Source organism: Enhydra lutris, unplaced genomic scaffold, assembly GCF_002288905.1.
Source record: "Enhydra lutris kenyoni isolate GAN:26980312 unplaced genomic scaffold, ASM228890v2 scaffoldscaffold87, whole genome shotgun sequence".
NCBI lineage: Eukaryota > Metazoa > Chordata > Mammalia > Carnivora > Mustelidae > Enhydra > Enhydra lutris.
The window spans coordinates 744,222-758,361 of record NW_019154171.1 but is presented as its reverse complement, the minus strand read 5'-3'; the positions used below and the strand labels follow the sequence as shown (position 1 = coordinate 758,361).

Sequence of the window (14,140 nt, the reverse complement as noted above, 5' to 3'; positions counted from 1 at the left end):
AAGAAAAAGATTGGAAGGGAGGGAGGGTTGAAAAAGGGAAAGAAGGGAGGAAAAGAGGAAGCCTAATTACCCTGCTTATATATAACCTGGATTGCTGACCATTATTCACCTGTCTAATGACCTAAGAGACTTGAACAGTTCTCCCCAATAATAAGCACAGAGAACAATTCAGAGACAAAGAACTTCAGGTGTCTGCAATCACAGCCATTTCCTTTCATAAATCTTCTAAAAAAAAATAAATAAACCCACAATTACTGAGGTGACAAAGCCCGACTATTCCAAAGAAAACATCACAGGGGGAAAGGTAGCTTTGTTATTCTCCAGTTAAAGGATAGTGAGGCTTTCTCCAAAAGCACTTCCCACCAAAACACACACCCCTGGTATCTGGCCAGAAGTCAAGAAGGAAGAACTGTGGAGCTCTTCACCCATGAGGACAACAATGAGAACACTGCTACTGGCCTTTCAAAACCAGACCTGAATCCGTTCTTGCCCCAGACCTGCACAATAACATCCCTTTGCTGAGAATCACCTTCAAAGGTCCAAACTCTGGTCCAAACTCTGTCCCCGCCTTCAATACCAGCAGCAGTTGGCTCTCTGGGGACATCTTAGGGGCACTTCTGACCTCTGATCTCTCCTTTCACAAACCCCCACAGCACGTTCTCAGCCTAGGGTCCTGAGAGAGGGTCTGTGAGCTTCCAGAAATGTACAGAAAATCTACTGATACCAATGTATGTTTTCTAAGGAGCCCATGGGAAGCTTAAATCAGCCTTAATAATGGTAAATGATTGACAGAGAGTCTCTCTTTGGCCAAAACTTTAGTTATGTTCCTTTGAACTCTCTTCTCTAAGACTAAGCCCTGACTTTGGGGCTTCTACATTCATCTCTGTGTGGTCCAGTTTTAGCAAGAATCCTGCTAAGTTAATTTAGTCAGAATCTTAATTCTCCATATCTAATCACAGTCAATATCCAATAAGGTTCTATCCCCCCACGTGATGTCTGGTAACTCTACCTGCCTTCAGCAAGAATCCGGTGAAGTCAGTTTGGCCAGAATCTCCTCTTATCCATGATGTTTCTTCTTACTAGTTTTTCACCCACTGCCTCCCCACCCTGCTCCTTGGCTTTAAAATCCCACTTTTTAAGCTCATTCTCTCTCCCACTGCAAGACCTCACTGCTGTGGTCTCTACAGATATCACTAAGTTCCTGGTGACTTGCCATCTTTAACAAGTGTCCCAGAACACTTTTTTTTTTCTCTTTAACAGAACCACAGACATATAAGAACCACTCTGCAGCACCCTACCATCTCACAACAGCTCTCGCCATCTCTTCCACTTCTCTTTCTCTCTTTAACGAAGTACACACACAGCTCAGAGAACAGGAGAGAAACTGCCCAGTTACTCTTGCTGCTGAGAAAAACCATTTGTCTGCCGGCCACTAGGATGGGCTTGGGTTCATTCAAGTTCAGGAAAGGGCATGTGTACTTGGGCTCATGTGTACTTGGGCATGTGTACTGTGCACAAAGCTGTGGAGGTAGAGTGACACAGTACAGTTCTTGGTGGATTGAATAGAGGACTCTCATTTGTCGTTATCTGAATTTATCCTGTTATTATCCTTACTTGTTATGCTTACTTAGAATTTCTGCTGACTTTATCAGCTTCATACAGGAGTAGCGACAGTACACCAGCAACCTATAAATATTTCCCCTTCCCTGTCTGGTTCTCACTGAAGACTGCTTCTGCATAGGATCCCTCCAAGTTCTTGGCTCAGCCTGGACAGTAGGTTATGATCACTTACAGTGAGGTCACATGAACTGAAGGCAGGATCCATCTCCTGGGGACATCATGAAGCCAGGCCTCCACGCTGACACTTCCTTTGAGAAGTCCCCAGGGGAAGCTGAGGAAAGCAGGAGGACGTTTTATTGTTTTTAACCCATGGAGATGATATGGAGGTAAGGGATGGGAAATGAAGTTCATTAAAATCACAGCTCTCTCTAGTTCTCTCAGAGGGAGACACATCTTCATCTAAAACTGAAAAACAATTTTAAAGTGGTGAAGCATATACCAAGATTTTAGCAAGCTCTCAGATAGACATCAGAGCTACCCTGTCCTGAGAGCAGGTACAGATAAGCGCTCTCATTCACTTAAGGGCAGGGATGCACCATGCGCTGCCCACCAGAGCCATCTCATGAGCCCACCTGAAGTCCTTGAGAGCCAGGTCTTTCTGGAATGTTGCTGGTACCCTGTGTGTGGAAAGTGGCTCGCTGAGTGAGAGGATGTCCTAGGAAGACACAGGGGGAACTCCCCCAAAAGAACCAAAGGAAATAAAAATATGCAAAAGACTACTGATGACTGCAAGGAAAACTACCCAATTTTCTAAAATTTCAGTTCACCCAAGCTTATCAGTTGAAGATACTAAAGAAAAAAAAAATCTGTGAATGATTTAATTCCTTTTTAAAAGGCGATAATCAGGAAAAAAGTGAATAATCAGAAATACTTGAGCTGGACACAACTGTCTCCTTTTCTCCCTCCTCTTCTACAAGCCTTCTCCTCCATTTGCTTCCTCTTCCTCCCCACTCCTTTCTCCTCCACATCCTCCTCTCCTTCCTAGCTTGCTTTCCAAAATGCTTCCTCTCCCAGGACTGGGAGCTTTAGGGACTTTCATGCATGATTATCCTCATCCAAATATCTATTCAAGAGAATCTCTGGGCTCTGGACTTTCAGTTTCAGCTGGTATAACTTGAGAGCTAGAAACACACCACTCCTATTCTCACAACCTAAAAAGGCTGGACAGATGTTAAATTAATGACTTGTTCTGTCAAGAATGAGGTTGCATCATAAACATCTAACTTGAAATCTAGATTGAGACAGGTAACTGCAGGGAAGAATAAGGCCAAGTGTTTGCTTCCCTGCGACAGGTGCTACCAACACACAGAGAAGCAAGCAAGATTAAATCAGAAAATTTTTTTTAAACTGCTCAACGCCAAGTGTGGGCTAGTGTGATAGTAGAGAGACCTTGGGAGCCACAGAACTGGGGTGTCCACATGTCCGTTATAATAGGCTTTTGCTCCTGGAATCCGAGCAGGTACTTACAAAGAAGATGGAGAAATTGAGGAGACTCATGAAAAAGCCTTAATTTGCTGGGGAAACATATCAAATCTGGTAGCCTAGGACACAGTGGAACTCCAACACCTGGGAGTGGTGGGGAAGAGGAAAAAGTAGTTCTCCCCTGTGGAGGAGTAGGAATAGTGCACAACCTGGCAGACAGCAGGAGAAGCCAAGCAATTCCAAGTGTCTGGGATGCTAGAGGTTACCATGGCAACCACACACTGCAACACTGTCGACCTCTGACTAGATTTACACAGACCCCCAACCAAAACCCACAGTGCTATGGAATGAATGTTTATGTCGCCCACAATATTCACATGTTGAAGGCTGGCCCCCTAGTGTGACTATATTTGGAGATGGGGCCTCTAAGAAAGTAATTAAGGTTCAGTGAAGTCATAGGGTGGGGTCCTGATCTGAGAGGATTTTGTCCTTATAAGAACGGCCATTAGAGAATGCTCTCTCTACACATACATACACACACACACACACACACACACACACACTGAGGAAAGCCCTTGTGAGGACATGGCAAGAAAGGCAGCCGTCTGCAATCAAAAAGAGAGTTCTCACCAGAAATCCAACTGGCCAGTACCTTGACTTTGGATGTCCAGCCTCCAGCACTGTAAGCAATGTCTGTTAACCCCCAGGCTGTGGTATTTTGTTATGGCAGTCCGAGCTAACACACTCAAAATCTACTATCTTATACAACACATCTAGCTTTTAGTGACAAGCAACGAGCCCTACAAAAAGGCAGGAGAAAACACAGTATGAAGAAATCAAGCAATCGCCATGCCCAGATGACACAGCCAAGGAAAAGAAGCAATGAACTTAAAAATATGTCAGTAGAAACTACCAACACTGAAATGTGAAAGAAAGTGGGGATGGGTACAAAACAGAGTATGAAAGAGCCCAGGGGAGCCAAGCTGTAACTGGAATGTGCCACTTGGCTATCATCTCCCCAGGGGAACCCCACCACCAACCACCCAAAATAGTCTCACTAGTGCTCCCCTCCCTTTCTCTTCTGGACTCATCTTTCATCAAATGTCCTGAAGGAACAAAATAGGCATGGGAAGAGCAGTGATCACCTACACTGGGACCTTCAGCAACAGTTGTAATGGTTCTCTAGTGTCTCTTTGTGAATCTCAGCCATGGGCAACTATCCATCTCAGTATAGACTGGATACAGTAGCTTTGCAGGGGTGACACAGCCAACAACTGCCAGAACTTTCCTTGATCTGGATACAGGCTGAATAAAATCTGTAACAATCAGAAACACTTAATGATAAATTTGTGCCAGGAGAACATTAAGATTTAAATAATTTTGACAAAAGTGAAAAATACAGGAATAATAATGGTGTTGACTGATGTATCAAACATTCACCAGCTCACGCTAAACAGTTTTTCTTAAATATTAAGAGATAAAATTCTGATTCATTATATTATTCTCCACTACAATGGGTCTTGATTATTGATATTTGTTGATTTTAAGGATTAATCACTCAGCCACAAAATTAAATCATCAGAGGAAGGTAAACATGGTTTTCCCATACTGGAGAAAAGGTGATGGTTAAAGCATATGTTTGTGGAATTTGCAGAGCACCTTATGCCTCATCAGAAAGTACACTGATGTAGTTATGACAGATTATAGAAGTTCAAAACAAATTCCTCAAATCACCAAAACTTGAAATCCCAGAAAAAGGCTGAAGACTAGACACAGAGCAGAGGTCAATCCTCAGGAGATCAGGGACGACCTGGCCCACCCTGACCTTCTCCGTGGAAATCATAGTGCACCACCTACTGGGCCCTGGTAAGCAGCCAGAGCTTCAGAACCACACAATTGTGTGAACTGGTAGCCAAAAAAATAAAAGCATGAAGTTTTCAGAGCTCAATGTATTTGTTTCTTGTTTCATGCATAATTTCCTTTCTCTGGGCCACTGCTCCCTTCCTGTGTGGGTTTTTAAAGGGTTGCAGGTATTGACTTCATGAATCACCCTCACTGCTCAAGAGGTAATATTGCTCTTACATTTCACACTGAGAAAGGAGCCTCTTCTCATCCATAATCCTGCATGCACACACACAGAGCCCTGATATTCATGCCCACCTATGCAGATAATGAAAACCAAGTATTCACAACCACATAGAGTCATGTGCAGTTTCCAGTCATTCAGGGTTCAGCATGGCCATAACCTCAGGCTGCCTGCACAGAAGAGGCACAGCCACACATGTCTTAGAGTCCACAGGGCACAGGCATGAAAACACCACTCACACACCCCATCCTTGCTCACAGTCTCACATGCTGTCAGAGCAGCATGCACCAGCCACTCACTGGAGTCTCCCAACAATGGTGCAGACAAAACTATCTGATGCCAATGCTGTAAATTTGTACACACTCAGCAATAAGACCCCAATCACAGACACAATCTCAAAATGATCACAAACCACAAATGACCCACATGTCCCACACAGGCATGAAGACACACAAACACACAGCAAGCACAGAGAACCTCACATCCATGCATGCACACACAGACACACACAGCCAAGCATGTACACACATATTTGTACACAAACAGATATGCACACCTGAGCATAAAGAATCTCATACTCATTCATTTGGCAAAATATTGAGCACCTGAAATGTGATTCCCACTAGGGTACATCAGGATACACACTACACAAATCCTGGCAGCAAGACCCATTCTTGGGGCCACCCATGATGCTGGGCATGCCCAAGACAAATAAAGACTTCCATTGAATGTGGTTGAAAACAGAATTGGTAAGACACTTTTAGGTGGAAAGTTAGACCCAAGGATGAAGCTAACTGCCTTCTACAGAGCAAAGCTTCTATTGTATCACAGCAGAGGAGCACTACTAAGGGGAGGCCTCCCTCAGCAACCCCAGCCCACAATCCCACATGCATTCAGCATCTCCTCCAAAGAAAGGTGTGAGCCCCATACCTTAGGTGCCTTGCTATCTAGCCCAAGGCACCCAGGGGCTCTGCTGACCCAACAGCAGAGCTCTGTGGTACTCACAGAGCACACCACCACAAAGACAAACAGGCTCGCAACTTTCAGCCACCGTACACAGCACCTGCAAGAGAAAAGGAAGGACCCAAGTCACACCAAAGCAGTCATATTTGTATGTGCCCAGACTGCCAAGTTGATAGACACCTTTCTGAAGCTTTGGGTAATATCAATCTCAAAGCACATGCTAGGAATTCTTTCCATAATGGGTATAAAGGAAGACACTGCTGACCTATAAATGTATGGCCTCATGAAAAGCAGCTTGGTACAGGTTACAGAGGAGAGCAAAGTTAACCTAGGGTGTTTGCACATGTTTCTTGCTGGAGATGCTAAAATTCAAACTTGCATTTTGAAAACTGGCATTTTGAAAGCTGAATTTCCTGGAAACAAGCCTTATATGGGCTCTCAGATTCATATTTATCAATTATATTCCCCTAAGTTTTCTGGAAAGTGGGAATATAGATTTGATCATAGATGATGACAGATAGATAGATAGATAGATAGATAGAAGATAGATAGAAGATAGAGATTATGATTATATATAAATATAACATATATAAAAACACTGATGGAAATATAATCAAATAATTCAAAAAAGAAATCGGGGTGCTGTCACTGCTTGTACTAGCAGTTTTTTAAGAATTACTTCAGAGATAATTTAACAAGCAGGCCATGTTCTTGGCACACTCTGCAGTCTCCTGATGGTGTCCTGACCCCGTGACCATCTCACTTTTCTTAACTGCAGCTCTCAGAGCCCAGGTAAATCTGAGTCTAGCCAACTCTTTGCAGTCTTTCCAGTCCCACCTCTGCTCATATCACCCCCTCAGATCCCTGGATCCCACCTTCTAATGACACTATCATTGCCCAGCCCTGGGGTGTGCTCTACCACTGGCCGCCCTTCAAGAGCAGGCACTTGGTATCTGTGCTCTGTTCCTGTATGTGGAAGGGTGCTGGTCCACAGCCTGTGCTTGTGTAGAATGTAGAAGGTCTATGATAGGACATCTTTTTCAGTATCTTTCTAATCTTTTCAAAATGATAAAGTCTTATTTTGCATTCTCTTAGATTTAATGATTTGATGAATAAGCATTTCACATTTCCAAACTGTGATTCAAAAGCCCCTATTTTTTTTATTTTATTTTATTCTTTCAGTGTTCCAAGATTCATTGTTTATGCACCACACCCAGTGCTCCATACAATACATGCCCTCCTTAATACCCACCACCAGTCTCATCTGTTCCCCCCACCCTTCTCCCCTCCAAAATCCTCAGAATCCACAGGCTCTCATACTTCATCTCCCCCTCCTATTTACCCCAATTCACAATTCACTTTTCCTTTCCTTCTCCTAATGTCCTCCATGTTAGTCCTTATGCTCCACAAGTGAAACCATATGATAATTGACTCTCTCTGCTTGTCTTTCTTCACTCAGCATAATTTCCTCCAGTCCCTTCCATGTTGATACAAAAGTTGGGTATTCATCCTTTCTGCGTAATATTCCATTGTATATATGGACCATATCTTCTTTATCCATTCATTTGTTGAAGGGCATCTTGGTTCTTTCCACAGTCTGGCAATTGTGGCAATTGCTGTCATGAACATTGGGGTATAGGTGGCCCTTCTTTTCACTACATTTGTATCTTTGGGGTAAATACCAAGTAGTGCAATTGCAGGGTCATAGGGTAGCTCTATTTTTAATTTTTTGAGTAATCTCCACACTGTTTTCCAAAGTGACTGCACCAACTTGCATTCCCACCAACAGTATAAGAGGGTCCCCCTTTCTCCATATCCTCTCCAACACTTGTTGATTATTGTGTGTTAATTTTGGCCATTCTAACTGGTGCAAGGTAGTATCTCAATGTGGTTTTTATTTTAATTTCTCTGATGCAACAGCCCTATTTAAATGGGAATCAAAGCTGGAGGTATCAGAATCCCAGATTTCAAGATATACTACAAAACTATAGTGATCAAAACAATATGGTACTAGCACAAAAACAGATACATAGATTAATGGAACAGAACAGAGACTCTAGAATAAACCCATGCTTATATGGTCAATTAATCTACAACAAAAGATTCAAGAATATACAATAGGGAAAAAAACAGTCTCTTCAATATATGGTGCTAGAAAAACTGGACAGCTACATACAGAAGAATAAACCTGGACTACTCCTCTGACACAATACATAAAAATAAGCTCAAAATGGATTAAAGACCTAAATGTGAGATGTGAAACCCTAAAACTCCTAGGCAATAATTTCTTTGACATTGGCCATTATAACATTTTTCTAGATATGTTTCCTAAGGCAAGTGAAACAGAAGCCAAAATAAACTACTGGGACTACCTCAAACTGAAGACACAATCAACAAAACAAAAGGCAACATACTGAAAGGGAAAAGACATTTGCAAATGATGCAACTGATAAAGGCTTAATATCCAAAATATAGGAAAAACTTACATAACTCAACACACACACACATACACACACATATCCAATTTAAAAAATGGGCAGAAGACTTGAATAGATGTCCTCCAAAGAGGATATGCAGTTGGCCAACAGACACATCAAAAGATGTTCAACATCACTCATCATCAGGGAAACACAAATCAAAACCACAATGAGATATCACCTAACCCAGTGGCTAAAATAAAAAAGGGAAGAAGTAAGAAGAGTTGGTAAGGATGTGGAGAAAAAGGAACCTTCATGCACTAATGGTGGAAATGTAAATATGTATAGCCATTGTGGAAAATGGTATGGAGATCCCAAAAAAAATTAAAAATAGAAATACCATATGATCCAGTAATTGCACTACTGGGGATTTACCAAAAGAAAGCAAAAACATTAATTCAGTTTGCTTTACTACCAAAAAAAAGCATTAATTCAAAAAGATATATGCACCCTTTTGTTTATTTTAATAATATTTACAATAACCAAGATATGGATGAAGCCCAAGTGTCCGACAGATAAATGGATATGGAATATGGGGGTGGGGTGGGTGTGTGTGTGTGTGTTTACATTTACATATAATGAAATATTACTCAGCCATAAAAAAGGACAAGATCTTGCCATCTGTGACAACATGGATGGACTTAGAAGGTATTATGCTTAGTGAAATAAGTCAAACAGAGAAACACAAATAACAAATGATTTCATTCATATACGGAATCTAAAAAACAAAACAAATGAATAAACAAAGAGAAAGCAGACTGAGACCTATAAATACAGAGAATAACTAATGGTTGCCAGAGGGAGGGAGGTAGAGGGATGGGCAAAATGGGTGAGGAGGAGTGGGAGATACAGTCTTCTAGTTACAGAATGTACAAAACATGGGAATAAAAGGTACAGCATAGAGAATATAGTCTGGTATTTTAAGAGCATTCCATGGTGACAAATGGTAGTACACTTGAAGACAGCATAACATATACATTTGTTGAAACACTGTGTTGTATATCTGAAATTAATGGAACATTCTATGTCAATTATACTCAAAAATAGTAACAAATAAATGGGAATCAAAATGATACTTCTTTTTTAAAGCATGAGACATTGATTTAGCTATCCTAAACACAAATTTTTTTCTACATAATGGCCATATACAGCAAAGCTGACAACCCAAAATATGTTTTAGAAGTTTCCCAATGACCATACATGGTATGTTTTAAACTGTTAAAAAGAATGACATTAAGTGTTTTAGTTCAGTGGCAAGCTCAATGCAACTATTCCATGAATCCTAGAAGATAAAGCAACTACAGAAAGTAAAGTCCCAAATGTACATGGTTTAATTTCTCCATGGTGTGGGACAGTTGAAGTACCTAGCATCTTCTCAAGCTGTGAACCAATCAGTTAAGGCAGGGTGTTAATAGTGTCAGAGCTCACCATCCTGGTGGTCCTTAGGGTCAGATCCCTATTTACACACTTTCACACAATTTACTGAATTTCATAGCAGACTCTGTGGCCAAATATTTGTCACATTTATGCAGGCAGCTGAGACCAGTAATCATGAAAAAACAATGCATGGCTGGGAAACATGTTGGGAAACACAATCTCCATAGTCAAGAAGAGGTGGAGGATATGGAGGTCACATCCCTGCCTACCCACCCCCAGCTTACAAGCTGCATGACCCCAGGCAAAATCCTTATCCTCCCTGAAGTCCCTTCCTTCATCTAACTCTCAAGATTGATAGAAGGGTCAATAGAACAATGAGAGTGGGCTTCTCAGCATACAAACAGGTGCACTTTGGGCATGCAGATAGGTACATTTCTAACCAGGCCTTCAAACAGCTTCAAAAAAGACAGGTACCCTAATGTAGACAAATAATAATACTATTATTTGATAGCTACAAAGTGTCTTCTCACCTATGCATGAGCTTTCCCATGCAAGTAGACAATCTTAGTAGAAGCCCATGCAAGGCTGTGTAGTGAGGGAAACACAAAGAGACAAGGAGATAGTTGAATGGATGTGTCTGCCTCTGCTAATACCTCAGCTACCTCAGAGCATATCTGGAATGAGGATCTGATAGTCCTGGTCCCCAAGCCTTATTCTGTTCTTAGAGATGCCACTTTCAAACATGTGTCTCTCAACAAAACCTTTCTTTAAGTATATGTACCTATAAAGCCCAGTAGACAAAGCAGGGAGAGAGCAAAAGTGCTCCAGCTCTGGCTAGACCATTCTCATGGTCCAACATAATGCCCTCAGCTTTCCCACATACATGCATGCCTAGGCCCTCCTCTGTGTGTGCAAGCATAGCCTGTCTACCACCACTACCAGAAACCCCCTTTCTCACAGCCTCAGGGTCCCAGCTCACACCAGGCTGGACAGCAGTTTCCTGAAGGATGAGCCCTGGCACTAGAGCCAACCCTTCTAATAACATGTTTCATCACCAACTACCAGGGATAATATCAGCTTTTAAAACACCATGGTGGGGGGACACCTGGGTGGCTCAGTCAGTCAAGTGTCTGACTTCAGATCAGGCCATGATCCTGGGGTCCTGGGATCGAGTCCTGCATCAGGATCCCTGCTCAGCAAGAACTCTGCTTCCCCCTCTACCTGCTGCTCCCCCTGCTTGTACTCTCTCTCTCTCTGTCAAATAAATAAATTAATTAAATATTTTAATAAATGAATAAATAGATATAAAGATAAAGATAGAGATAGATAGATGATGGGTATAGATAAATGATAGCTTAGATAGGTAGATAAATAGAATGAACAAACTCCACAGGAACTGCTAAAGTGAACTGATTCCATCTGCAAACCGAGGTCATGCCATGAATACCCCCCACAACACAAACAAGAAGGAGTGTAGATAAATAAATGTTAGTAATTTATGTCTGTAATCCGGCTGTCCTGTAGCCCTAAGGTTCCATGCTGATTAGCAGTGCTTCCTTACATATCTTCTAGGGCCTGGAGAAGATGTAGATAACCTTCCAGGAAAAGTGCAGCCTGGCCAAATGTGAAAACCCTTCTTCCTCAACTTCATTCTGCTGGTTGGGAAGGATGCAGTGAGGGTGAGAACCGCCCCCAGCCCAGTCCCAGGGATGCTCTGTGCAACCATCACCCTGTGCCAGTGCCAGCACTCGAAGTCTTCCTACCTCAGCTTCAAAAGACAGAACCTGATATGAGCACTGTCCAGAGGTTTCCCCTTCTCTTGGGAGGCAGATCTAGAGGAACCAGCCAAGTCTTTGATCAGCAGGGATCCTCCCTCCCACTCAGCTGAGCTGTTTCCCCAAGATTCTTCAGCAGTGATGAAATCTGGGTGGCAAATAGGCATGCGCCATGACCTGGAAAGCAAGTCTTTGTGGTTATTTTCACAGAAATAGTAGCATCTCCAAAATAAGATTTCATTTCAGTGGTAAGTATGAAATGTGAAACCAATTCTGGTTTTTAAAAGGACCACAGACATTTTAGTGCTGTCAAACTGGTAGAACTGGGTCTTTCTTGACATCACAGAGCACTTAGCTTAAGAAAATCATTTGAGGTCATGCATATGATTTGTGGACCTTCAAAAAACATCAGTTTGTTCTGAGTTTGGAACTTTCCAATAAAGCTGTTTCTGGCTCAGACCAACTCCAGTTCATTTCTGTATTTGCTTTCTCTTTGATTGTGCTGGAGTTCTCAATACCTAGTTGTCACACTTTTCTTGAAGGAGAATGAGTAGTGTATGCCTACAGTTGTCTTTCCATAATAGAGCTATAGGGAAGATGGTCTACCTGGCTTTTCCATTCAACCTATACATGAGCATGAGCAAGAGTGGAGAACATCAGTGCTGGACTCAATGGGCCCAAGAACAGAACCTCTATCTAGAAGGATGATTCAAAAGGCATCACAAACTTTTCTCAAAATGACATGTGGACACATCCATTTACTTTTAGTTGAATCTCTGGGCTTCTGAACAAACCCTCAGTTCAGATACACTTGACTCTAGTGAAGTTGCACTAAAGCCTAGTATTTTCATGTATTGCCTGGAATATTCATGGGATAACCGCACTGACATAATGGGCTGTGATCTTAGAAACCAATGATGCCTCTCAAGCCCATCTAGCTCAACAGGTGTAACTGCTTTCAAACTGGTTTACAATAAGAAAAAAAAATAGTCTTATTCATAAAGAGAAGCCCAAAGATGGAAATTAGGCTGTGTGATACTAATGTGTAACAATAACAAATGAATCCTGACCATGCTGCAAACTAATCAATATTGAAAATAAAGAGTTTTGTGACTGGGAAATACTTACGTGTAAGGAATGATTATCACGACTCCCTCAACTGGTGAACAAATACAACTGTAACAAAAACTGAAACCAAGGAAACTTCTTTTAGAAGTGTCCAGAAGAAAGCTAACGCCAGTGTAACTAGAACAATGCTGTGCAATAGAACTTTCTGTGGCAATGGGCATCTTCTCTGTCCTCTCCAGCATGGTAGTCACACATGCTCATTGGTCACTTGAAGTGTGTAACTGAAGAACTGAATTTTTAACCTTACTTAATTTTAATTAATTTAACTTTGAATAATGCCTGTGACAAGTAGCTACTAGGCTGGTCAGTGCAGGTACACAGCCTGCGCCGACCTTTATACCATCAGCTGCAAATTCCTGCCCTCAAAACCTTGAAAAGAAGAAAAACTTTTTATAGCAAACCTGACCCATGTTCTGTTCCTCTGTAGTGGTTTTTGGCATGAGGCACTTGGAGTTACTCTTAGAAAATACATTGTAAGCCCTAACGAGTGACTGTGGAAGCAGCTGGAACAGCAGCAGAGTTCCTGTTCTCGAGCTATTGAACGCAATGGTGGGATAAGAGCGGGACCCCATGATCCCTGGGGGCAGGGCATGAGTTAGGAGCTAGGAAAGAATGTAACACCCAGTCTCCTCTTTCTGCAACTGGCAATTGCCAGCCCATACAACCCACTCCTCCCTTATCCCATGACTGACTCCCTGCATGCCTTTGCACAGTGGAAAATGCAAGTTTGCTTCAAGATATTTGCCATCCCTTTGTACTTCTTTCCCACATTTGAGGCATTTGTCCTTGCATTTCTGATATAAATAAATAAATGAGCAAATAAATAAATAAATAAATGGTATGTGCAGGACTCAGCTGCTGCTGCTCTCCCTTGCAGAGGCAGCCCTGCACAACTGCTCAGATTGGTGTCTGAGAACTTTATTTCAGTGTGCAACGACAAGGCACAGCTTGGCATCCCAGGGCATGTTTCTGTGTTCCATGTGCCCAGGACAAATGCCTACACATTATGCTTTTCCAATGAAACATGAGTTCTTTTCTTTTTAATTTTTCAGCATAACAGAATTCATTGTTTATGCACCACACGCAATGCTCCATACAATACGTGCCTGCCACAATACCCACCACCTGGCTCCCCCAACCTCCCACACCCACCCCTTCAAAACCCTCAGATTGTTTTTCAGGGTCCATAGTCTCTCATCTCCCTTTCCAATTTCCCTCAGTTCCCTTCTCCTCTCCATCTCCCCATGTCCTCCATGTTATTTGTTATGCTCCACAAATAAAGTGAAACCATA

General features: G+C 42.1%; 1 protein-coding gene across 1 annotated transcript in view; it reads right to left on the bottom strand.

Annotated features, from left to right (window-relative positions):
* LOC111161928 (OCA2 melanosomal transmembrane protein) overlaps positions 1–14,140 on the bottom strand; it is a 469,742-nt gene that overhangs the window by 379,086 nt on the left and 76,516 nt on the right. The window contains exons 4-6 of the mRNA XM_022526004.1: positions 11,709–11,897; positions 6,134–6,191; positions 4,286–4,358 (exon numbers count right to left, since the gene is read on the bottom strand). Coding sequence (XP_022381712.1) covers positions 4,286–4,358; positions 6,134–6,191; positions 11,709–11,897 — 320 coding nt within the window. The remainder of the gene's footprint in view (positions 1–4,285; positions 4,359–6,133; positions 6,192–11,708; positions 11,898–14,140) is intronic.